At 56.5% G+C, this 25,278-nt stretch overlaps 1 protein-coding gene across 7 annotated transcripts in view; it reads right to left on the reverse strand.

The window, feature by feature from the left end:
* Positions 1-4,185: 4,185 nt before the first annotated feature.
* USP36 (ubiquitin specific peptidase 36) overlaps positions 4,186-25,278 on the reverse strand; it is a 36,659-nt gene continuing 15,566 nt past the window's right edge. For all 7 annotated transcript variants that reach the window (XM_027625948.2, XM_027625942.2, XM_027625947.2 and 4 more), the window contains 15 exons: positions 21,642-21,709; positions 21,105-21,175; positions 20,406-20,488; positions 19,393-19,504; positions 17,481-17,621; positions 16,842-16,942; positions 16,008-16,146; positions 12,884-13,549; positions 12,103-12,230; positions 9,677-10,252; positions 9,065-9,276; positions 6,955-7,056; positions 6,222-6,337; positions 5,668-5,819; positions 4,186-5,004 (listed from right to left, as the gene is read on the reverse strand). In XM_027625948.2, the coding sequence (XP_027481749.2) occupies positions 5,688-5,819; positions 6,222-6,337; positions 6,955-7,056; positions 9,065-9,276; positions 9,677-10,252; positions 12,103-12,230; positions 12,884-13,549; positions 16,008-16,146; positions 16,842-16,942; positions 17,481-17,621; positions 19,393-19,504; positions 20,406-20,488; positions 21,105-21,175; positions 21,642-21,709 (2,647 nt within the window). In that variant the 3' untranslated portion in view covers positions 4,186-5,004; positions 5,668-5,687. The remainder of the gene's footprint in view (positions 5,005-5,667; positions 5,820-6,221; positions 6,338-6,954; positions 7,057-9,064; positions 9,277-9,676; positions 10,253-12,102; positions 12,231-12,883; positions 13,550-16,007; positions 16,147-16,841; positions 16,943-17,480; positions 17,622-19,392; positions 19,505-20,405; positions 20,489-21,104; positions 21,176-21,641; positions 21,710-25,278) is intronic.

Raw genomic sequence — 25,278 nt, forward strand, 5'->3', positions numbered from 1 at the left:
AGAAGGCGGCAGACAGATCCCCAGAGGGGTAGGAGAAGCTGGCCTCAAGAGCGCAGGTGGGGTGCCAGCCCTGCCGAGGGGGTTCTGCAGTCTGCGGCAGTCCCCATGAGGTTGAGGGTAAGTCTTCCGTCTACACCTCTGACTGCCTTCCTAGACTCTCACCCCTGCTGACCCCTCCATACGAAAACCATTAGATCAGAACCAGCCTCCCCGGGAACATGAGAGATGCACTCTCAGGCCCCAGCCCCCTGCTGAATCAGACTGGGCGGGGATGGGGCCCAGAGACATGGGTGTTGGAACGACCCCCAGGAGATTATGATGCTCGCTCTCATTTGAGGCACGGGACCAGAATAGCACTTCCCCACACGGGCTGCCCAGAATCACATGGAAAGGTTTTAAATGCCGATGCCCGAGCCTCTCCCCCAGATTCCAATTTCATTCATATTAGCCCTAAATAACTTGTCCAGCTGATTCTGCTGCTCCACGAGTGCTGGAAGCATCAGGTTAGGGGGAGAAAGGAGCAGATGGAGATGGAGAGAAGGTGGTTCCTCGTGCTTTGTTTTATTTTGGAGTGGGAGGGGATTCCTGTAGTGGGATTAGAAACCATTTGCCAAGAGTGAGTGCACACAGGAAGGAGGAGAGCCAACGTGTTTGGAATAACCACTGAAGCGACTGGGAGAGGCACCAACCTCAAGGGCAAGCAGAGCGAACGAAGACGGGAAGCTCGCTGGTCCAGACACAGGTCAGGGAGGAGCAGGATGCACGACCCGCAGGGTCTTCGAGGAGAGTGCAGCAGGGGCCCCTCCGAGCACGAGGGTGGTTAAAGGGGGGCGCTGGGGTAAAACCACACTGCTGAGCAGCTACCAAGTGCCCCCCAGAGCTCGTTCTAGCCATGTCCTGTCTATACCGAGGCTGTGCGGGCACCAAGACTCCAGGCAGGGATTAGTGCTCTGGCCTTTCTCTGGGCTGGAGGGCACGCTGGCTGCCACAATGATCCCAGCTGGTTCCCGGGGCCGGGGGGCAAACACCGGGACTTTTCTGAATCCCCAGACTCCAAGTTTATGGCTCTCCTACAACTCACACCTGTGATTCTCTCTCCGTTCCCGTTCCAGTAACATGCACATTCCCCAGGCCTGGCTGCACGGCTGGGGGTCGGGGGTGAGGGTCTGTCACCCACCTGCCTCCCTGGTACTGACTGGCCCTGCCACTCACCTGCCCACCCAAGCCAGGAGCTGTCTTACCCCACTCTGGACCTTCCACTTGTTACCTCTCCTCTTGATTCCGTCTCCAAATACCCAGGTGACGCCACCTCCCGACGGCTCTGCCGACGTCAGCTCCGGGCCGGACCAGTGGTTTGCTGGTTGGTGGCCTGGTCACATCCTCACCTAGGCTTCTCCCTCCTCCTCGGCCTCCTGGGCCTTCATGCACTGCCATCAGCCTCCAGAGTCTAAAGCCTAAATCAGACCTCGTCAACCATTGCTAGAAACAATGCAGGAGCTCGCAGGAACTCTCAACGTACAGAGGCCGGCAAATTGCGGTTCGCGCTGAAATTATCAACCAGAACATACCCTGTGCTTTGCCTTTGCCTGGCTGGCGCCACTGGAGGCAGCGCTCACCACACCCTCATCGTGGTTCCCACCCGGAGCATCCAGTCCCGGCCTGGAGACCACAGGCTGCCTGAGAAACGTAGCCTTGCTCTTCCTTACTTGTACCCAGCACAACTGAGTGGAAAAGTTTGGAAAAGTAACCAGAAGGCCGTGGTCCTGCCTGCATGACCACTGTGCCTCGGGGCTGAAGGGGGTCCCCAACCTACCGCTGCCCAGCCTGATTCAGACACTGTGGACACGAGCTTGCCTTGCCACCCCAAACTCTCCCACCCCACCGGGCACCCTATTTGTTTGGGTCCAGGCGTGGCCTCTCCTCACCTGTTCCTACTTTGCTCTGGCCAAGCGCCCACGGTGACGGGGCAGAGTCCCCAGGTTTGAGGGGCACGACTGGGTGGGAGCTCAGAGACACTGAAGGGAAGAGGGAAGGGGCAGTAGGACTCAGGGGGCGGGCCTGCCTAGTGGTGTCTGCGGAGTATTTGGGACAGAAGCCACCCACTGGAAAGCGGCCACTGCCCAGGGCTGCTTTCCCTTCCATCGCCCACTTAAGGGTGCTGCTCTGGCCGAACGGAACCTCCCCGTCACAGGCATCCCTGCAGGGACCTGCTGCCCCTGCTGGCCTCACCCAACTTGGAGGACGTGTTATCAGCCATACCCTGACCCGCCCGCTCTCAGGTGGCCCGGCCTGACAAGACCGGAACGTTCCCCAGGAGCTCGAATTAAGTTCCCGCGTGGGCCCCACGGTGCAGTCGTGCTCACCACGCGCCCCAGCGTGCGGCCACACCCGCTCCCGGCGGCGCACCGCCGAGCTGGGAGGGTCTCGAGCTGCAGGCCTGTGTTGTTCTTGCCCACTATGAGGAAAACTCACAGTTTAGTAACACCTATCGTTTCCCTCTCACTTTCCCTGTAGAAATCCCAATGTTATTCAGTAAAAAAACTCAAACAGCAAACCTCAGTGGAACATGGTTTCCAAGTTTCCTCAACACAGTACTCATTGTGAATCACCCACCAAGCTCAGTGGGCCACTTCAAAGGGTTCCTCTGTCTTCTTAAATTCAAATGAATGTATTTATTAATACATTTAAATAAATCTCTTTATTTCTCTTTATCCTTAAGGAAGACTTGCTCCAAACCTTCCCACATACTGACGAGTTACCCGGAAGTGCACCACAGGGAACCCTTCATCTGAACTGGGCGCTGGGATGCTAACTCCTAAAAATCAAAGGGAAAAACACAAAGACACAGGCAGGGCTCACAAAAACCTGTTTTATTGCACCAGGATCTTGGCAACATCGGGGGCGCCTCAGCCCCTGGAGCGGAGGCACAGCGCACAGGGACATGGTTGGACTATAGGCCCACCAGGAAAAGGCAGGTGAATGAGGCCACACGGGGCCACCGGGAGAGGCGACCCCCCCGATACAAAGTTAAATTAAACCCACGTTCTAAGTCAACCAAGTGACTGCTCTTATAAAAGCTTTTGTTATTTATATATTTTTATATATTTACATGTCCCCTAGAGTTTGGACTGATTTTCTGGGCCCATCCTTTCCCTTCCCAGTTTGGCCGATGGCCAGGTGTGGGAGGGAAGGGCTCGCCCCTATGAACAGTGACAAATGCTGCCGACAGTCAGGCCAGGGCTCAGCACCGCCCAAGACACGGTGGGCATGTTTTCCTCAGGAAAAGTTTCATAATTACGTAAGTGGAAAAGGGAAGAGCCTGGTTTGAAGAGGAGGGAGCAAGAAAAGAGATCAACTCTGTGCTGCAGACAACTTCCCTTTTCAACTGCAGAACATTACAGAAAAATAGGGCCATACAGGAATGAGGGTCAACACCAGAAGAGGAAAAAAAAAAAATGCCCTGCCCACAAAGGCACCTGCCTTCCCTCCCGAAGTGGCAGATGACAAAGCCACAGGGCACTAGGGGTTGCTGGGGGGGGGGCGGCGGGAGGGGGGACACGACCCTCATCTTTGAACAAGGTGTGGTTAACAGAGAAATCCGTCCTCTGAGAAAAGAGCAAAAGGCTCCCAGACTGGCCTATGCAGCCAGTGCCCTGCTCACCTCCTGCTGGGACCAGAGGCAGCCCCAGTTCGCGCCATGGGCATCATTATTCTCCCCACCTTTTTCAAAGAGAAAATGTGAGAACAGGAAGAAAAGTCAAAAAGAACTACCTATGTGAAAAAATTAACATATCTCCCCACCCCCGCCCTGAAAATGGAACACTTTTTTCTGACCCCCCCGGGCCCCAGAGCAAGCGGCAAGGGAGTGCCAGACCAGGCCATCGGTGGGCCTCAGGCCACGGAGAACCACCGTGGAGGTCGGACGTCCACATCAGACGTCAGTCCGTCTCCGCGTGTGGCGTTCTGGAGAAGAGGAAGCGGAGACGTACATCCGTGGAGTCATTTTTGGATTGACCTCTATACCTTCTGCTACTGAGTCATGTGTCTTTTTTCTGGAAAGTGTCACCTTAACTGAGGGTTTCCTGTATTTATTAAATTACAAGTTCGCAGGCACAGCTTGAGCAAGATTAAAAAAGTGATCTTCTTGAGTCATACAATCATCTAAATTCAAAAGCACTCACAAAATTGAGCAAATAAAGCCAGTATTGCATATCAGGAAAAAGAAATATATTGCTAATGGAAGCCACAGACCTGGTCAAAATGAATGTCTCTATTAAGTAGTAAAATAAAAGGATTCTACCCCAAGACCACCACCTCGACAGACCCGTGGGTCGCTGCAGCTGCAGGGGAAGGAATGGCAAAGCCACCTCAGAATCAACAGCAGCTGGAAAGGCAGATGTGTCAGCACACCGTTTCTCGCCGCCCCTCCGCCCCAAAAGAGCCTTCTCTCTCCAGAGATGGTTGAGAGTCTCTTGTAAGGGAGGGACGCACTGGCAGCACCGCCCCCCAATTCCAGAAAAGGGAGAGGTGCGCTGTGGGGCGGCCCTGGGCTTCCTTTCTCAGGGGGGCACGTAAGGCATAGAGTCCCTGCCCCACGGAAATGGGGAAGGCAGGACCAGACAGCAGTGCCGGCCGCCAGCAGCGGGGGACAGACGGCTCCCGAGAGGAGCCCAGCGCACACGCTCACCCTGGGGGCACTCGCTCGCTCGAGGATGTGCCGGGAGGGTTGCGGCCGCCATCTTCCCCTGCTCTCGGCCACGGACCACACGCACTGCTGCCCAGGTTCCCGGCCAGTGTGCTGCCACCTGCTCTCCACGTCACTGTGGGGTTTGTCACGGCGCAGGCAGTGACGCCAGAGGTCCCGATGCGACGAAGCCCAGACCTGTGGGCATTCCTCCTGTAGCCGGTGTGGGCCTGGCAGCAACGGGGCAGCGGGGTCCTCGACAAGGCCGCTCTTCAGTTCCGACGGACAGGGCCCAGGAAGGGACACCTCGTCTCCCGAGGCTGTGGGGCACACAACATTGCTGCTGAGGAGATGGAGACCCTGGGAGTCCTACCAACACCCCAGGGGTGTGCGTCCACATGGGACGACACGCACCATTAGATGGCGCTCTGAAAACACCCAGTCCTGCCCTACACACACGCACCCCACACCTGCACGCACCCCACACACACCTGCACGCACCAGACACACACGCACCCCACACACACCTGCACGCACCAGACACACACGCACCCCACACACACCTGCACGCACCAGACACACACGCACCCCACACGCACGTGCACGCACCAGACACACACGCACCCCACACGCACCTGCACGCACCAGACACACACGCACCCCACACGCACGTGCACGCACCAGACACACACGCACACCACACGCACATGCACCTCACCGCACGCACACCACACGCGCATGTGCACCTCACCGCACGCACACCACACGCGCATGTGCACCTCACCACATGCACACCTCACCGCACGCACGCACACCACACGCACACGTGCACCTCACCGCACGCACACCACACGCACACCGCACGCTAACGTGCACCTCACCGCACGCACATGCACTAGACACACACCCCATACCACACACCCCCCACACAATAAAATACAAACCACACACTAACGCACCCCTTACACCTCCCCCACACTGACCCATCTCGACAGCAGCAAAGTCAGCGGCGGTAGCTGAGGCTGGTAGCCTTAGCTGGATGAGTCACAGACCAAAAGTTCCGTCTACTCTGAAGTTTCTGGAAGGCGTTGTATGTTCTTTTCTTCTCTCTTTTGAACTTTTTCACTTTCTTTTCCTACATAAAGAAACCCCAGGCGTCACAATTCCTGAAAAGGACTCTCCCCTGGTCCCTGTGGCTCCTTGGGAAGGCTTGTTGGGTGGGGGGGCACGATTCTCAATTTGCTGCAGAACCAACCAGCTTACTCTTCATGTGGCCTGAGGGAGGTGTCCCCACGGTCCCCACCTTGCTGATGAAGGAACAAAGCAACGGGGAAAAACGCCTCGTCCGGGCCACACAACGTTCGCAGTGGCCAGGCCGGCATCCGAGTCCAGCAGCCTTCCTCCCGTTGTTGTACTTGACCACTTTACAAGGTCGCTGCCACTTCAAACCGCCCCAAAGGGTCAAGTCCCCCCCGCCCGGCCCTCGGCGGGGCCGCCGTGAGTACCCTGTCACGCCAGCCTCAAGTGCACCCCATACCTTCCCTCGATCGAACTCTTCATCCCAGTCGTCCATCACCGTGGCGGCGCGGGCCCATCTGCTGTCCTGAATGGCATCCTGACTGACAGCCGACACCTCGCCAGCCCAGGTCAACACTACAAAGCAGACACTGAGCGTCGGCACCTTTGTGCACTTGCTTCCAGAATGGTGTTTACGACCCAGACTGGCCTACTCCTGATACATTCAGCATGTTCGAGGGCCACCTTTCGGTTAAATGGACCACGCAGAGGAGGAGGAGGGAGGGCAGAGTGGTCCCCAGCGTGCAGGACAGTGGTCCGTCCCTCAAGCGCAAACGTTGTTAGCTCTGTACCACCAGCCCCCCAGTTTAGTTCCTTTCAAACCTGTGCCCTCATCTGAGAGACAAAGGTCTCATGTTCTTTCTCTGAGACTAAAAATGCACAGCACCGGTGCTGGGTGATTCCCATCCACGCCCTTCCCAAGCTGGCCCACGCCACCCAGAGGCCCAAGATCGGTTCTCCCTGCCTCTGCTCACACCCCCGGGGAGGCAGCATTCTGGATCCTCCCACAGGGCCTGGTTCTGGACTTTGTGCAACGGCTGCAGCTCAGGGAGGATCATGGCTGACATTCCTCTGCCCGTCCGTAAAGCCCAGTGACACCCCCGCCCCAGGATCATGACACAGCGGGTCCATTTCAGACCTCTGCTGCCCGACGAGTGAACTGCTGGACAGAAATCCATTCTTGAAACCAGTACCTTTCCTCCCGTAAGCTTTATCTGACGAATACTTGAGCAGTTCCTGGAGCACGTCGGACTCCCTCTCTCTACTCCAGGACACAAGAGGAGCCGGGGCCTGTCCTGCAATCAGAGAACTGCTTACATACGTTTGCCTCTGACGAGGTACTTGATTCCTTCTCGAGAGGGGCTACCGCCCAAATCAACTCTTGGAAAAGACTAAAAACCCACCCCCCAAACAAGACCGAAAACTTGCAAGCAGCAGCGTGAGCCCTTGGTCTGATGCAGGACGGGTGAGACGGAGCCCCGGGGGGAACCCACTCCTCCCACAGGGAAATGGCCAGAAACGAGATACGGCGGCAACTGGAGGGGATGACCAAGTGCTGCTGTCACCACAGCGTCTGGGGAGGCCGCCTCCCAGCGCATCTTGGAAGAGCCTGGCCACCGAGGACAGCTGTGTGGTGACAGCAGAGACCACCCTCCTCAGGCTCCTAGAAACTTCTGCCTGGCCCCCTCTAACCACCTACAACTGCTAGAACGCACTCCCGTCCCTCAGCACGAGCCCGCCCTTGCTCTCCGGGCCTCCAATTGATCAATGACGCTGTGACCTTCAAGCCCGGTCCCTGCCGCCCTGTGCAGCCTCTTGCCCCGTGCTGCACAGCACAGCCCGGCCCAGTGGCCAGGCAGGGCCGCCCACATCGCTCTCTCCGTCTCTGGGCTGCGAATGCCCTTCCCCACGGAGCCAGCTCTTCCGATAATCAGGACGGAGAGCAAACAGAGGAGGGGCTGGGCCGCCGCAGCCCAAGGACCTGCACGGGGCAGTGGGCCGGGAGGCCCGGAGAGCATTTCCGTCTGGTCAATGTGCCAACAAAGCAAGCCCCGTGGTCTGATGACCACCGCCAGCCTGCTCTGCCGCCACCTTTGAGGAGCCTTTCTTCCAACGTACTGGCCACCCTCCTTATCGCCCAGCGGCAGTGTTTTCTCATGTTTTTTTTTTTTTTTTTTTTTTTAAGATTTGAGAGAGAGACAGCACAAGCGGGAGCGGCAGAGGGAGAGGGAGAGAGAGACTCCCAAGCAGACTCCACGCCGAGCCTGAAGCCCAATGTGGGGCTCGACTCCAGGCCCCTGAGATCATGCCCTGAGCCAAAACCAAGAGTTGGACACTTAACCGACTGCACCACCCAGGCGCCCCTTGTCACAGGATTAATGTTTACTCATAGACTCATTTATCAGGAGTTTGACAAACACAAACCATTCCCAGCAGCCTGTTCACCCCCAAAAGCACTAACATAACTGGATCCCCAGGCTGCAGAGCAGACCTCACAGAATCTGCTGCCGTGCTGGATCCCTTCCCAAGCAGGTGTGACCTTCTCTCCCCTTCGCTAATGGACACGCTGTATCAGAACAGCCCAGCCGTGCCCAGCCAGCCCTGAAGGAAACAGAACCAGAAGTCGCTTAGCCATGGGCACCCAAGCCCTGGGGAAGAGCCGAAGAGCTGGGAACCCCAAAGGCAAGGGGCCACGTTGTCTTCAGAAAGGCCCAACTTGGGCCGCCTGGGAGGCTCAGCCAGTGAAGCGTCTGCCTCGGGCTCAGGTCATGATCCCGGGGTCCTGGGGTCAAGCCCTGCATCGGGCTCCCTGCTCAGCGGGGAGTCTGCCTCTCCCTCTCCTGCGCTCTCTCTCAAATAAATAAAATCTTAAACAAAACAAAAACAGCCTAACTATAAAAACAGGCAGAGGAAGGTTAACTTCTGAACCCGACCTTTCAAGTTCGAGAATAACGACAAAAAAAAAAAAACTCCAGGCTGAATGGCCCTGAGTTTTTAGGGAAAACTTTAGGCAGGAAGAGCCTTGAATCAGAAAAAAACACTGTATTCCAAGAATATATAAGAGTAGTTTGGGCTGACTGCTTTGCCAGATAAGGAAGCTGCGACCCACAGGGCAGACAGCCTGCCCAAGGGGACAGACTTAGGGCAGAGCTAAGAGGGCTGCAATCCGGCCCCTCCCCTGCACCACACCTACCTGTAGCCACGCGGCAGGGCTGGGCACAGGTGTGCTCCCGGGTGCCCCCCTCCGGCGCGTACACCTACGCCGTCCCCGGGCCCAGCCCCCTGCTCCTCGCGGGTGCGTACCTGCTCCGTCCCCGGGACGCCTGCCGTTCACAGGCGGGGAAGGCGGGCTCCCAGGGGGAGCAGAGCCCCTCTGCCTCTCGCCCCTGCAGGCTTCAAGGTGCTCGTTCTCTTCTACCTCCTGCCGTGACTCCTGCTGTCTTTTTTTCTTTTTCTTTTTCCTCGGAGATGCTACAGTGGCCTCTAGCTCGACGACGTCCAAGGGAGAGCAGCTCCTGGGAAGTCAGAGTCGACAGTCAGCTCCGGGCAAACTGAGGGTGAGAGTGGGGGTTCAGGTCGATACCCCGGAACTCCCAACTGGCACGTGCCTCGAGCCCGCAGAAGAGCCACCCCAAGAACACCCCGCAGACGGGAGCAGGACAAAGCGCGCCAGCTTCCGGGGCGACAGTCAAGCCTGAGAGAAAAGCCCACAACCGCACCCAACCCGGGCGAGTCCTCCAGGCCAGAGGACGCGGCTGCAGCTGCAGCACCTGCCGGCCTGGGGGCCCGTCGAGGCACGTAAGGACGCGGTCCTGTCCTGGAAGCCTGGCCAGCGCCCTGGGTTTCCAGCCCCCCACCGGGGACGGACCGCGCGTTGCTGGGGGAGGTGCCGGGCGGCCCGGCTCCCGCTCTCACCTGTGCCACGGTGGGTCCCGCTGGAGGCAGTCTTCCGCACCGAGGCCCTCGGCTCCCTTCCGTCTCCTCTTCCTGTTGCCTCCGGGGCGGCCGTCGGTCCCGCTCCCCCGCTGCCGGCTGTTCTCTTGCTGCCGTCCGCCCTGGTCCTCCAGTCTGTCGGCGGGCACCTCTGCCCGGGCCTCCTTCCTGCGCTCGAGGAGCCAGTGCTGCCTCTGCATCTGCCCCTCCTGCGGGGGGGAGGCGTCCGCAGCCTCCGCGCGCTTCCGCTTCTTCCTTCTCCTCTTCCCCAGAGAGGCTGCCGCTGCTGCGCTCGTCTCTGAGCCCTGCCCCTGGCTCTCTCCCCTGCGGTTCCTTTTCCTCTTCTTACAGAGGCTCTGGGGGGACCTGCTGGCCTCTGGCAGCTGGTGTGAAGGGGCCTGGGAGCCCCCATTGACCTGAGGCAGGAGAGCAGAGGCGGAGGAGCAGCTCTGTGGGTCTGACGTCCCGGGAGGTCGGGGGCTACTGGACAGTGACACGGAGCGGGCACCGACGGGGAGCTTCAGGTGGCTGGATGGTGGGGGAGCAGGTGAAAGCGCCCTGTGGGGAGACGCTGCTCTGACGCACAGGCAGGCCCCTCCTGCCCGCCCACAGCCCCCTGCCCGTCCAGGTGAGGATTTCCCATGGTCCTCCCCCCGCCCCCACCCCGCCGTGAGAATCTCACGTACGCGTAAATTCCACTGACTGAGAAAAGAGGAAAATGACAAAATCCAAATTTACTGAAAATCGAAGTTACCAAAAATCAGAACCTTTTAGTTTCCGGTCACCAAGCAGTTCAAAGTATTTTTCCAAACTTGCATTACTGTCCTTCTTAAAAGATTCATTTATTTTAGAGAGAAAGAGAGAGCGTGCATGCACGCAAGTGGGGGAAGGGCACAGGGGGAGAGGAGAGGAGAGAATCTCCAGCGGACTCCCTGCTGAGCACGGAGCCCGACGCAGGGCTCAGTCTCACAACCCTGAGATCATGACCTGAGCTGAAATCGAGCGTCGGCCGCTCCACCATGCCACCCAGGAGCCCCTAACTAATGGTATTAATTTTCAACATGGGTCTGTTATGAGAAACTTCTCTAAATTTGCCCACAAGCCTCAAGGTGTTTACACCCACGGCACCAGCCTTAAGAAGGGCCGGCGCAGGCCTGTACATCGTGCACCAGGATTCCCCTCTGATATGGGGGCTCCGGAAAATCAGCTGATCACACAGTGAGACATAGAAGGGGCGGGCCTGGGAGCTCCGTCAGGTCAGGCTCTCTGACCCGCCTCCCGCCAGCAATGTGACCTGGCAGGAGCTAACCTTCTGCTCTAGGCCTCACTCTCCTCATTCGTGACCGAGTGACCGTAATGCTGACCTCAAAGGGTTATGGAATCAAATAGGACTACCGTTACTAAGCCAGGACAGACGCCTACACAAACTGCACTGCTACTCCGTTTACTGTCTCCTGGAAAGTTTTTAAAAAAGTCTCTACGTCAAAAAAGGAAAAAAAACAAAAAACAAAACCCACAGTAAATGCCTTACACGCTTAAGGACCTTCCACATGCAAAAATATTGTGCTGGGTCCAGCCCGGCTGTGAGGGTGGGAGAGGCAGAGCCCGGAGCGGCCAGAGGGTGGGGAGGGCACATCAGTGCCCAAGGCAAACACCAAACCACCCAAACCAGCTCCTGGCCTCGCCCAGCTTCCTCCCTCCCTCCCTCCCTCCCCAGCTGCCAGGGGCTCCGTCAGCCACTGGGCAAGCAGGTGTCAGTAACTCAGCTGTCTGCTTCTCAACACCCTGAGGGATCTAAGCACCCCGTGTGTAACAGGACGGGAGGTACGTCTGCTGGGGAGCCTGAACAGAGCTCCCAGAGAACCACGCCTCCCCGCTCTGGACGCCCGCCCAAAGCTCCGGAAGCCAGTGCGACGGGACAGCTTGGGGGAAGCCCGTGCAGGGCTAAGGAATCAGAGAAGAGCCTGGAGAGTGCTGGTGGGAGATAGAGAATGATCCTGGCAGCAAGACACCCCTCAGCGGGGTCACAGGACTCTGGGTTCATGCAGGGTCCTTCTGGGACTCCTGCCTTTCTCTTCTGCTCTGGAGTCCTGTCATGAGACTGGGGAGGGACCCAGGGCACATCCCCGTCCCTGCATGGACAGAGCAGGTGGATGGAAAATGAAGACAAAAGTGAAAAGATCAAGACTGCAGAGACCAGGCTGCCTCCGACCAGCCGGAGCTCCTCTACCGGATGAAGAGAGAGAGAAGAAAACCAGAAGTCGGTGCAGGATCCGCCCTGTACCTGTCCAGCCGCACACCACTGTCCATCCCGCAAGGCTGGAGACCATGTGCATCTTCGCCAGCCAAGCACACGCTAAGCACAGGGGAGGAGCGGCCGGCCCAGGGGGCCTGCGCCCGCGGCTCACCTGATTGCACAGACAGGCCAGGAGGAGGCGGCGACAGGGTGAGTGGTTTTCCTGGGGTAGGTGAGGTCGGACAGTGGTGAGAGGGGTGGACGGAGGTCATTGTCGGCTGCCCTCCGCAGGGTGCTGGCCTGCAGTTATTGACATAAATAAAAACTTGGTGGTCTAAAAGAGGTTGCCGTGAGTGAAGAGGGAAAATAAAAATAAAAAATAAAAAGAATAAAAAAAAAAAATGAAAGAGCCCAGAAAGGAGGATGAAGGGACAGAAGGAGAAAAAAAGGGGGGGGGGAGGTGGGGAAGGGGGATGGTAGAAGAAGAATCAGAAGTGTTTTTGGTTAGAAACAAAAAGGAAAAAAGGAAGGAAATTTAAACAAAAATCTCAGCACAGTTACATCACCGAGCTTGGTGCTGCACACAGAGGCACCAGCCAGCCCGCGTCCTGTACACCCCCCGCGCTTGGATTCCTTGCCAAGCCCCCCGCACCTGCCCTGTCTTCCCCTTGAGGCTTCTTTAGGAGATTCTGTCTACGGACAAAGATGGGGACCTGCCGCCTCTCCCCAACCCCCAGCAGCTGTATGGAGTGTGTATCACATCAGGGTCCCCCACACCCCTCCTCGGCCCCAGGACAGCCCTGTGTAGTTTGCAAATGCCTACAACTTCGTTGCCCTGATCGGGGGAGGCCAAAGGCCTCAACACAATTCCCCCAGTCTCCCCAGACTAAAACCAAACCTGCTCTGTGAGCCCTAGAGACACACTTCCGGCGGGCAGATTCCCACACACCCACCTTCTTGGCAGAAAGGGCCAGTTTTTTGGCTGGTGGAGGAGACATGATGTTTGTGGGCTCGGTGGCGGTGCGGCTCAGGATAGGGGACTTGGGCTTCACCACCTTGGGGTCGTCTCCATCCGGCAGCGCTCTGGAGTGTGTTCCCTGAGAATCCCCCAAGTGGGCCGCTCTGCTCCTGGGCGTCTGGGGGGCCTTGGTGGGGTCATTGCTGGCAGAGTGCTCTGGGCTGGAGCTGCTGGAATCCCTCCCATCGAGCTCGGGGCTCTCGCCACCCGCCTTGGGCCCATGCCCGTTGGCAGTCACTCCGGCTGGGAGCCTGGGTGAGGTAGAGAGGGCGGCACCCCTGCCGTCCCAGGAGCCCTGCCTGAGGCTCTCACTCCTGCTGCCACTCCCGTTGCTGGTCCCATGGAACCCCTGAGAAGCTTTGCGTGACGGGGAGAGGTGCTGCAGGGGCATCGACTTCTTAACTTTCTTTCCAGGCTCATCCAGAATGGTTGGTGTGTGGGGGGGTGTTTTGGAGAGTCGGGGGGAAGGGGACCCCACGGGTGGCTTTGGAGGAACGTATCCATTCTGAGACTTCAGACCCGACATGGAGCCGTTCCTGGAAACGGGCACGCCGAGCTCCTCAGTGGCTGGCAGCTTCTTCATCGGCACAGAGTCCAGTCGCTGGAGGAGAGCAGAGGACATGATCACACCCTGGAGGGAGTGCAGGCTGGCAGTTCCCGCACAAAGTCAGAGCACCTTCTGCAGCAGGCAGGGTCTCTGCCAAGCAATTCAAGACACATTATCCACATGGACACACGGTAAAGACACTGCTTCTGCTTTGAACACTCAGTATTCTCTGAGTTGTGCACATGGGGGTGTGTCTCTTTATGGTCACCTTTACTGAAAGCAGGATGTTTCCATCAAGAGTGAAGAAATACAAAAAAGTATAAAGGAAAAAAAAAAAGTACCAGAGTTCCACCCACTGTCCAAACGTAAGTGCCGACGACGAATATGCTGGCGCCTTCTGTCTGGCCCTGATCTCCGGGATGGCTCTGGCCCACACAGGTGCGCCCAGTTCCACCTACGCGCTGCCTGAAGCATCGTCCTACGCGCTTGGGGAAGGTCTCGAACGTCTGACCAGCACCCACCTTGCTGCGTGAAGTTTCTACAGCCTGTACTGTCTCCAGCCACGGAAATGAGCAGTGCCCGCCCAAGTACCCCATCCTTCTCCTCCACAGACTCATCGCTGCCGGGGCTGAACCGCTGGCTCTGTTTAAATGCTCTACATGGCCCAGGTCTGTGCTGCTCCCCGCTCCTGCCTCCCGCCTAGTGCGGGGTCTTCTAGAGTCAGGGCTTAACAACCATTTGATTGGCTGCTGAACATTTCCATGAACGAACAACCAACAGACTAAACGTTTTGCCCTACTTAGGAAATTCCCTGCCCGTGTTCTGGGAACGGTCACCAGGCTACGGACGCTTCCATGGATGCTGACGCACACTGTGCAGGGCACCTGCTGCACTCCCACCGGCAGCAAGTAGCTCTTTTTCAAAATCTTTGCTAATTCAACACCATTGCTCGCTCTTACTACACCAACCCTAATACCCTGTGATCTGAGCTCGTCCGAACAAGTCCTTTATGTACCAGAAACACTAACCTTTTATTGTATTTGCTGCAAATATTTTTAGAAGTTTTTTTATTTCTAATATTTCACATACAGAAATTCAAAATTTATCCAATTTATTGTTTGTTTTTCTATACTTTGTCTTACGGTCTTCTCTCTTCTGGAGGCTTACTGAGAATTCACTTCTACTTCCCTCCGAGTTTCTTCTTCTCTTTTTTTCCCTACGTTTAAAAATAATTTATCCTTTACTTACGTTCTCTCTAAAGAGAACACATCTTCCTGCTGCACTGTTAAGATCTTCTCGTTGAACATTTAAGTTTATAGAACTTACACAACGTCATTTAAAGTAAAATGGCTTTTGTGCGACTGCAGTATGTGTGGCACGTTATCTTCGTGATGCGAATGTGGTTGGCCAGTAGCGTGGCCCCGTGGTACCGACTCCTGGCCTGGGCCACAGTGACAACCCCGTTGGCCATCAGGCCGTGGCTTTTCCTTGCCACGTCAATCCCAATGCCTCTATTTCTCACATGTTGGAAGGGAAATGCAGATTTGCGTAAGGACCAACGCCCTGTGGACCATGAAGGCCCCACAGCCTGCGTTCAGATGTGACCTTCAGACTGAAGGGGAAGAATGACAGACGCAGTCAGCAGAAAGGACCTGTTTTTGAGTTATAAACTGTGTTGTAGTAAGGAAATTGCTCACTACTCTAATAAAACTGATCTGTAGTAGAAAAATTCAAATACACACAAAAATAACTTCTAACAAAAATAACTTGGGGCGCCTGGGTGGCTCAGATGGTTAAGCGTCTGCCTTCGGCTCAGGTCATGATCTTGGGGTCCTGGGATCGAGTCCCGCGTCGGGCTCCCTGCTCAGCGGGGAGCCTGCTTCTCCCTCTGCTTCTCTCTCTCTCTGTCTCTCATGAATAAATAAATAAAATCCTTAAAAAAAAAAAATAACTTGAAAACGAGGGTATTTCCCAATCGCTAACATTTTACATCAGCTTTCTCGCTCACTCACTCCACGTGTGTGTGTCTACGCATGTATGTGTGACGTTTCTTTTCCTAACCATCTGAATATATCTTAGACGTGATGCCCCTTTACTCCTAAATATGCCCATGTATATTCCTAAGAACAAAGATGTTTTAACATAACCACGGCATAATTATCAAAAGCAGGGGATTAACACTGCTAAACACTGTCCACATTTTCAATATTGAATTGTGAGGATAAAAAGCACTTCTCCCCAGATGCTTCAGGGCGAGCGTGCACGGCAGCTGGCCTAGGACACGGGCACGCCGAGCTACTGTCTGATCTGCTCGCTAGGTCAGGTCTTCCACATCACGGTCCCTCCTCCTCCTCTCCCAAGGTCAGCTCGTGACCAATTTGACAGAGAACATGGAATAAAACAGGACACACGGAGCTCTCCTTCCTTCGGGCTAAGTCCCCGAGCATGAAGAGGTCTGGGGGCTCCATGGTCCCAAGAGGCAGAGGCAGGAAGGACCCTTTGAAACACGTACCTTCCCGGTCAGCGGGGAGCCAACGGCCCCGTTGCCAATGTTCTTCTTCAAGTGGTCTGGAACCACGGCTGGACGGCCGGGAACGGAGGAGAGAGTCCTGGAGAGGGAGCCGTCAGGACTCTTCTTCGAGCCTGGAATTCTGTGGAAGGAAGGAAACCAGTTGGGGATGGCTTACTGAAGCCCCAGAGGCATCCCAGAGAGAACCCCGATGCCCGGGCGTGCTTCTCTGAATTCCCATGCTGCCCTCACAACAACGTGGGCTTGTCACGGAGCCTCGGGGATCTGCTCAGCGTGAACAGAGAGCCCAGCAGAGGCGGAACCCTTCCAAGACTAGACTCTCGCTTTACCAGGAAGCCAGAGACCCCTCAGTCACTGCACCCAAATTCAGCTGAACAGCTACAAAGCAGCAAAAATGCCTCCAGTGTCCACGTCATCCAACCTCCAGGTCGGTGACAACCGGCCCCAAGAGAAGGTGCCCGGCTGCGGCCTCCACCCTCTGACAGGTTCCTTCACTGCCCACAGAGGAAGGTGCATCAGCAAGCCGACGCCCACACACATCTCATTCGGGGCCACAGTCAAGAAGAACAGGTAACTTTCCTGTTTCTGCTCAAAGTCCGCTCGGTGTGGAGCACGCAGATGGAATCCTGCTCTGACCTTCCAGAGGCGCTGGCTGTTCCTCAGCAGTGGGCTGGCCTGGTCTAGAGGACCACCTTCCCTGTGGACGCCCCCGACCCCCACCCCAACCCTGGCGAGCTCTCCATTATGCCCACACAGAAACAGGCCAGGGAGAACAGAGGGAACGAGCTCACGGGGGCAGGGGCAGGAGTTACTCACCGCAGATAGAAGAGCACGTAGGCCTGCTGGTTCAGAACCACCTTGATGTTGCTGGAATGCACCAAGGAATCGTTCATTTGGTACCACTGTCCGTTGCTTGCCTGAAGGAGCACAGGGTATAGCAGAAAACAAAACGGGACAATCAACGTGCATCCCGTAATCCGCAGTTTTTAAAGAATGAAATAAAAAATCTGCAGTTAACTGCTGCATCTTTCCACGTGCTAATGAACTACCAATGACTTCAGATTAAAATGTCTAATGCTCGTCGGGCTCTGAACGTGACTACGACGTGTGCTTTGCATCCCTGCTGCCCCAGCAGATTCGCGCTTTCCCCTCTAAAGAGTATTTCAGGTCTGAGCAGCACAGCCATCTCCCACCAATATGCAGCCTTCCTGAGCCTCCACCAGGGTTCCAGCATCGGGCCCTGGAAGCAGCCCCTCCGGGGTCCCATCCACGGACAAGACTAGAGCCCCTACTGGGATGGGCTGCAAAGACATCTTTGCCCGCCATTCCCCAAAGCAACAACAGGCCCTGAACACAAAGACAAACAAGGCTACTTTCCACGGAGGTCACACTTGGGAATTGTACCAACAGGCACTGCCACGTGATGCAAGCGCACCTGCACATGGGAGCACTGACCTTCACGTAGCAGTAGTAGTGGCCTGCGTGGCAGCTGTAGCCCGAGTGGACCAGGACCGCGTACAGCCCGTACATGACAGGCTCTCCGCTGCTCTGAGACATATACGGACGGATGTTCAGGAATTCCGGATAGCCCACATCCTTGGAGAAAAAAGCCAAGGGTAAGGCAATGAAAATTCATCCATGGGGGAAAGGGTCCATTCACCCTCTCCATCCCCGACCACGTAAAATGCACAACTCCTCAGCTGGTCTTTGACAATCTGGGGGCAACAGGGCCTGCGGCAACGCTGTGCCAAGAAGCCCCTGGCCAAGGGTTAAAGAACAGGAGGCAACCAACCAACCAACCGACGCAAAACCCTATTTTATCAATCTATGAAGCGCTTCACGATCTCTCCTATCTCTGCCCTGCGTCCAAGGCCACCCTCGCCCTGCGTGGGCCCCACGTGTAAGATGAGAGGAATAGCTCATGCCCTCCCTGCCACTGTAAGGAACAGGGAAGCAACACCTGGGTCTGGGTCTTCAGAGAAAAAGGCGCTCACTCCATGGAGCCAATGGTCACAGTAAGTCAAAATCGTAACTGTGTGTGTCAGAACAAAAGTCATGCCAGAGTTTATTTCAAAATTTGACAATTCTTCTTGTTTGTTTTTAAGATTTTATTTATTTATTTGAGAGAGCGAGTGCACACACACAAGTGGGGGGAAGGGCAGAGGCAGAGGGTGAAGCAGACGACCCACCGAGCAGGGAGCCTGATGTGGGACTAGATCCCAGGACCCTGAGATCATGATCTGAGCCCAAGGCAGACGCTTCACTGACTGAGCCACCCAGGCGCCCCTGTATTTCATTTTTTAAAAAGTCAGCGTGGATAGGGCCACCTGGGTGGCTCAGTCGGTTGAGCATCTGCTTTCGCCTCAGCTTGTGATTCTGGGGTCCCGGGATCAAGTCCCATGTCAGGCTCCCTGATCAGTGGAGTCTGCTTCTCCCTCTGCCGCCCCCTGCACCCCACTTATTCATGCCCACTTGCTCTCTGACTCAAATAAAATCTTAAAAAAAAAAAAACTCTTCACAATAAATTTCCTTCCTGGAAATTCAAAATACAACAGAGCTTATTAATAAAGGCTCTGAGAAGGCCTGCAATTAAAAAGGACTGCTGAATTTCAGCTTGGCAGTTCCCAAACTTGGCTGAGCACAGACCACTTTCAAAATACAATACAGCTGTACATACAAAATACGCTATCTTGGAAACATACAGCACAAACACTCTGCGGAACACCAGTCTGGGAAATGCTGATATCAGCAAGTCCCATCACTGCCAGTGAGGAAGCTGAGGCTCTGACAAGTGCCTTGCCCCAAACCATCTAAGTCGGTTCTAACCACTTTTATGATACGGCATCTTCTATTAAAACGCCACTGTGCAGGACACCTGGCGGGCGCGGTCGGGGGAGCGTCCCGCTCTTGATCTCGGGGTCGTGAGTTCAAGCCCCATGTTGGGGGTAGAGAGATGACTTAAAGAAATAAAGTAAAATAAAATAAAATGCCATTGTACAAAAGTCTAAGTTTTTATTCTACCTTCCACAAAAAGCCACGGCACACAACTACACCTATGTCAGCCACGAAACAGCACGTGGTAGACCAGAGCCCCACAGTGTAGTGTTCTCACTTATTCCGAAGGAAACCTTGAGCTTCTGTATCGGGAACATGCCACACACAGGCAGAGGGTGGCAAAAGAACCCCGTGAGACAGTGGTTCTTGAAGTTGACCGTGCGTGACAACCACTCAGGGATTCTGCAAACATGCAGACTCCTGAGCCCTGTCTTCCAGAAATTTCCAGGCACTGGCTCTGGGGTGGTGCTGGGAACCTGTATTCCTTCCACGCGGCTGACCCCACAGACCGGACGCCACGGCAAAGGCTTACCTTCGTGATCTTCCCCCCAGTGAAGTTGGCAAAGCGCTTGAGGGAGAGGGTTAAGACGTTGGATGTCCTGTGGATGGTGAAGCGCTTGCTGGCTGGGACCTTCTTCTTGCATCTGTGAGGAGGGCGAGTGGAAGGGGATCAGCTGGTGCTCTGAGGAATGCTGTCCTCACGCAGGCCCACAGCGGTGACACCTGCTCTGTTGGCGCAGGGTCTCCTTGGCTGAGGCATGTGCCGTCTGCATCCCGAGACACGAACCCCTGGGACTTAAGTGAAGGGAAGCCAGCGTAGGGAACCAAGGACCAGGGGAAAGCGGGAGACCGCAGACCGTAGAGCAACAAGGAAGCTCTTTCCCACGGACGGCACAAAGTCGGACGCACGGGAAGCAGCCCTGGGACACAGGAAGGAGCACCTGGAACGGGGCTGGCTGAGCAAAATCACTGTGAGTGAAGCCCAAACACACGGAAGTGAGGGGCAGAGAAGACGAAGGAGAGCAAACAGCCTCTAGGGCACGGAGAGACGAACTTAGAGAGGGGGAAAAGCAGTGTTTTGGCACGGGATAATCGATCTGAAAAGCGTAATAAAGAAAACTATTCTTTAGTGACTGCAGCTTCTGAAGGAGCTACACACGAACCACAGCACCCACATGCTAAGTCTCTGTGGCCCTCAGGAGGCCCGGGCCACCGAAGGCGGCTCACCTGGGATGGGGGCGACAGAGAGGCTCGAGCCGATGGCCACGTGCGGTCCCCTCCCCGCTCTGTGCCGCCGCTGGGACCTACTTCCCTGGTGAGGAGCGCTCAGAATGGTGCCTGGCGCATCCCAAGGGCGACGTTAACAGACGTCAGCTAGCAAAACCGCGGCCGCACTTCATCTGTGCCGTTCAGAGCATCTGAGCGCCGCAAGGGACTAACGGCGGGCCCTGAGCAGAGACGGCCCGGCCGCAGCACGGGCAGGCGGCTTACTCGAGGTCTTCCCTGACGGCGGGCTCGCTCTGCTGGGAGCAAAACGAAACTTACTTTGCACACATATAGGCGTTCTCTCCACTCAGGACATCTGGTTTCACAAAAAGTTCCAGAGCACGCACGATATTAGCAGCTTGCTGAGGAGGACAAAAATGGAATGGCGTCAACGGAAGAAAAAGGCTGACTCAAGAAATGCCAACTGTAAGGTCTTTGTCAGGCTGAGGCAGCAAATCCCAGCCATCGGCCTGCATCCACACCGGCCTGCTGGCTGCTGCCTTTGGACCCTCGCGCCTTCCCACAGAGGAGCAGGGAGCGGGCGGCCGAGCTGGCTCCGCGGACACAGGGTACAGCCCGGCAGGGCTCCCCTGCACCCCGGGGCACCGAAGACCCCGACGCGGCTGCAGCCACAGAGGGCTGGAACGGGACGGAGGCTTGGCCTCCCCGGGGCACGCGTGTGAGCGGCCCTGGGCCCTCCCGTCTACGGCGTGCTCAGCCCTTATGCCTCGGGACACAAAGGTGCATTGTATCTTCCTGTGTTAAACGAAAGGAATGCGCACAGAGAAAAGGCTAAAAATCAACATGCAAAAACAGTGGCCCCTACTTTAAGGCAGTAGGATCCCCAGTATTTCTTTCCTTATCTACCTAGGTAATATGCCCTCACTGGTTCCCCTGCTCCCCACCCCCCAGCCTCCCCAGCCTCCCCAGCCTCCCCAGCAGAAGGCAAACACGACACAGCGGAGCTGTGGGCCGTACCCGGATCTCCAGCGCTATGTCCAGGTAGGGGTCGTATGTGTCCGAGACGCTCTTGCACACTGAGCACTTCACTGCAACGAAATACGGAGGTGGTGGGGTGGGTGCGGGTGCCCCCAGCGCGCCACCCCCAGGTCTCTAAGACCTCGCCAGCCCCTGGTGAACCCCGGTGTCTGGGGAGAGAGCTCGCTGACAACCAGAGTTCACAAGGGAACATCTGTCCAACCCAGCGCCTTGCCGCCCAGCCCAGTGACAGGCCCCAGTTCCCAGCTGAAGGGCAGAGGCCACATGTGAAGAACTAAGGAACTCGAAGGAAAAATAATGCCACCCTCCTCTACCCGTGCTGGACATTCTGCTCCAAACTTCCTCCCGGGAACAGCGAGCCTATGGGCAAGGATGTGTTTCTGAGGAGGCTGGGGCCTCCATGGCTCCCCCAGGTCTGCCCGTCAGAAAGGGGCTCCAGCTGGGCATGAACTCCTAGTCTTTCCTGGTTAAGGTTCTCATCCTTGACAAAGGGGTAGAGAAAACGTCTTCACTCACCACGCGATCTGAGATAGCCTCCAAAAATCTGATGGACCAAAGTAGTAGCCTGTGTTTGACGATCCAACCTGGAAAAGAGACCACAGCTTTCAAGAGGCAGCCAGGAGGCAGCCCCTGCCCCTTTCATCCCCAGCCCAGCACACCCTGGGGAAATCCCACCACACAAGCGTGGGTCTGATGCACTCCCCCCAGCGCTCGGCAGACCCCCAGCTGTGCCCTGCTGCTCTGATGGGCCCGGGCCGCGCCCCACCACTGCCCCCTCAGGCCTTCAAGACCCCCGTGCTCTCCACAGGCACCTCACCCCACTCTTCACAGGAAACAAGAGGCTAGAGAAACGCCCCTAGTGCCCACCCAGTCCCAAGGACAGAAGCGCCCCCCCGCCCCAACCTGGCACCCACCGCCCGCCCCCTAGCTCACCCCGCCTCAGTCCTGCATGGTCAGCTCCGCTCCTTGCTGGCTGTCACACACCCGAGCCTCTTATCTGAAGAGGGGGAGCGAGCAGGACAGACCCCCGCCTCCGCATCTTTTGGCAGGACAAGAGCTGTCACGGCATGGGCTCCAGGGTCAGGCCGGCCTGTACTCGAATCCCCCAGCCCTGTTCACCAACCAGGAGCTGAGGCCACCCTAGGCCTTAGCTGCTGCTGCTCACCTGCCCCACAGAGCTGCTAAGCTGGGCACCCGCACCCCACAGCTGTTCATGTGACGGAGATTCTGGAAACACCACCCTGTCTTGAGCCTCTGCTCCTGGTGTCTGCTTGCGACCCACCGAATCTGGCTCTGACTCTCTCACACCAGAGTCCTCCTCAGGGACACAAATCCAGCCCTGGACAGAGCAGCCGCTTGCTCGCAGGCACACTCCCCCCTCCTGCAGGCCGCTCCCCTGCGCCCCCGGCTCTGCAGGTGCTTCTCCTGACGCCCTGACTCCCGGGCCTGGCCAGGCGCTCGGCGGTGCCGCCTCCCGGCGCTCTCCACCTCACCCCCTGCACACACTGCATGGCGCCCTGCGCGAGGCCCCCCTGCAGTGTGTGGCAATGGCCACGGATCCAGCCACCACAGTGCTGCCCACACTCCGGGAGCTCATTGAGGAGCGGAACTCCACACAGCAGGGGACTAACACAAGGGCATGTTTCTGTTTTGCAAAATTAGGAAATGAAAAACCAACTGCCACCATGTATTTTCACCACCATTCGTCAAGAGGAGGGACGTTTCCCCAAACCGTTGAGGACATAATCTCAGCGCAAACTGGAAGCTCGTGGCCAGCCACACGTGACGGTGGCTGCTGAAGTCCAGCTGGCCCGGAGCCGGCCCGGCTGTTAGAACAGGCGCAGCAAACCACCGCACAGAACCCGCTCTCGGGACCCCGGGGCAGAGCAAGCTCCAAGCTCAAACCAGCCGTAGGAAGGAAATAAAGCCAGATTCCAGCAAGCCGTCTTCCATACCCCTGCGGGAACCCTGCTAGAGATTAAGGCCCGTCTGGGGAAGCACCGAGGCAGAGAGCAGGGACTAGAGGTGATCCCGGAGTCGCCCAGTATCCCCAGCAGGAGGAGCCCGCCAGGTCCTGAGACACATGTCACACCAGGGGCCGTCCAGCGCTCGGGCTCCGGGACAGAAGGCGCCCTGGACTGAGAACCATGTGAGCCACCAGGCCCGGGGGCGGTGCCGAAGTGGCCTCGGTCCCACACGGGGCACCGCTGGATGAAAACAGTGAACAAGAATCACAGCACCCCAGCTGGTAAAGATTAGCCCCTAGAAAGCAAGCCCAAGGCAGGTGAAAAGAGCAATATGAGATCCCAAGCTGACCTAAAGACCCTCAGACAAGTGTTTGGGGAGAGGAAAGACCACCATAAAAAGTTCCACAACTAAAAATAAAAAAGGGCAAATGGAGAAAGTTAACTAACGTGGAGGGAAAAGATGAAATCATGTCAGGGATGAAGTGGGAATTCCAAGGGGCCTAAGGGAGAAGAGATTCAAGTGAACACGGGGGAGGGGCACAACACGGCAGGAAAGCAGCCAGAGGGGAAGTCGAGGAAAAGAGCCGCCAGAGAGGAGGTGGTCCCGCAGGAGGCCGCCAGTGACTGGAGACCCTGACACAGGCCTTTAACACAGAACCAATACCACCCTGTGCCCCGGGGGTGACAGGACTCTGTGACGAGTGTGGAGTGTCACTGCTGACGGCAGGTGGGAAACCGCGCGGGAAGCACGACACGCTGATGTACATCGGCCTGATTCACCGTCGCGCATTCTCAAGCCACTACGCTCAAGCTGAGCTGACCCGAAGGTGATGGCGTTCGGACGCACGTGCTCGCGCTGGCAGAAGCCGCTGCCGTGCACGTGGTGCTCGAGTCAACACGTGCCGCACATTCAACCTCTCGACGTCGCTGCTCAGGGGTCTACCGAACTGACCAGTAACGATCAGCTCAAAAGACGTTCCTAGTGAAACCATCAGACTTTAAAGAGCAAAACAAGATCCTGAATCCTCTCAGTAAGGTCCCTGCAAGGTCAAGAGAGGGACTGGCCCCTGGGTTCCGAAACCCCGCACCCCCCAGCCCAGGCCGCCTGGGACGCCCAGGCAGGAAGACAGGCCCCCCCAGGCCTATTGAATGGGGGAAAGACTGAAGCAAAGGTGGAGACAAACGTGGGAGGAGAGAACGGTAAGCGAAGAGGTAACGTAGCTAAGAGGCGGGTGAGAGAGGAGAGGAAGGACAGAGGTGCTGGCCCCCCCAAACACTGACAAACAGAACCAGAGAAGAGGAGCAAGGCCATGCACGAGGGCGCGTGGAGAGCCATCACCCAAACGGAGGTACAGGTCTTCCTGAGTACCACACAAAAGCTTAAAAATTAACGTGTAAAGGGAAACGAGAGAGAGGGAGAAACACAGCCAACACGCCGTGTGTGATAATTACAAATCTCAGCATCACGGCCAGGTCAAGACCAAACTTCAGTCGTCACAATAAATGTGAAGGGGCTGAACTGGCCTATGAAATAAAGGAGCTTTCAACAAAGATATGACGGTTGTGGGTATGTGGCCACAGCCACGTTTACAAAGCAAAAGCTTCAGGAGGCACAAGGAGGTGGGCGCCCGTCAGTGATGGGAGAGCGAGCGCACCGTCCCAGCGAGAGACCGAGGTGGGAGGAAGCGAGCACGGGCAGGGAAGACAGCTGGCAGGTCTCACGGCAGACGCGCACCCAACTACCCAGCCAACAGGACAGCCCGCTGTGTCAGGTGCGCCGGGAACACGTGCCAACACCCGTCACGTACCAGGTCACAAAGCCGGTACCAGCAAGGTCCACAAAGTAGAAATATTAGAAAATACTCTCCGCTCACAAGTTCAACTAAAAATCTCTAACAAAACAAAAAGGAAAGAAAAGCTGCTTCCAAACCGGCAAATCAAATTGAATCATTCAGCTGATGTAACCCTTTTTTTCTTTTTAAGATTTTATTTATTCATTTAACAGAGAGACACAGCGAGAGAGGGAACACAAGCAGAGGGAGTGGGAGAGGGAGAAGCAGGCTTCCCGCTGAGCAGGGAGCCCGATGCGGGGCTCGATCTCAGGACCCTGAGCTGAAGGCAGATGCCTAACGACTGAAGCACCCAAGCTCCCGTTTTTTCTCATTTCAGTAAGAGCAGGAACACCT

This window comes from Zalophus californianus, chromosome 16 (genome assembly GCF_009762305.2).
Source record: "Zalophus californianus isolate mZalCal1 chromosome 16, mZalCal1.pri.v2, whole genome shotgun sequence".
NCBI lineage: Eukaryota > Metazoa > Chordata > Mammalia > Carnivora > Otariidae > Zalophus > Zalophus californianus.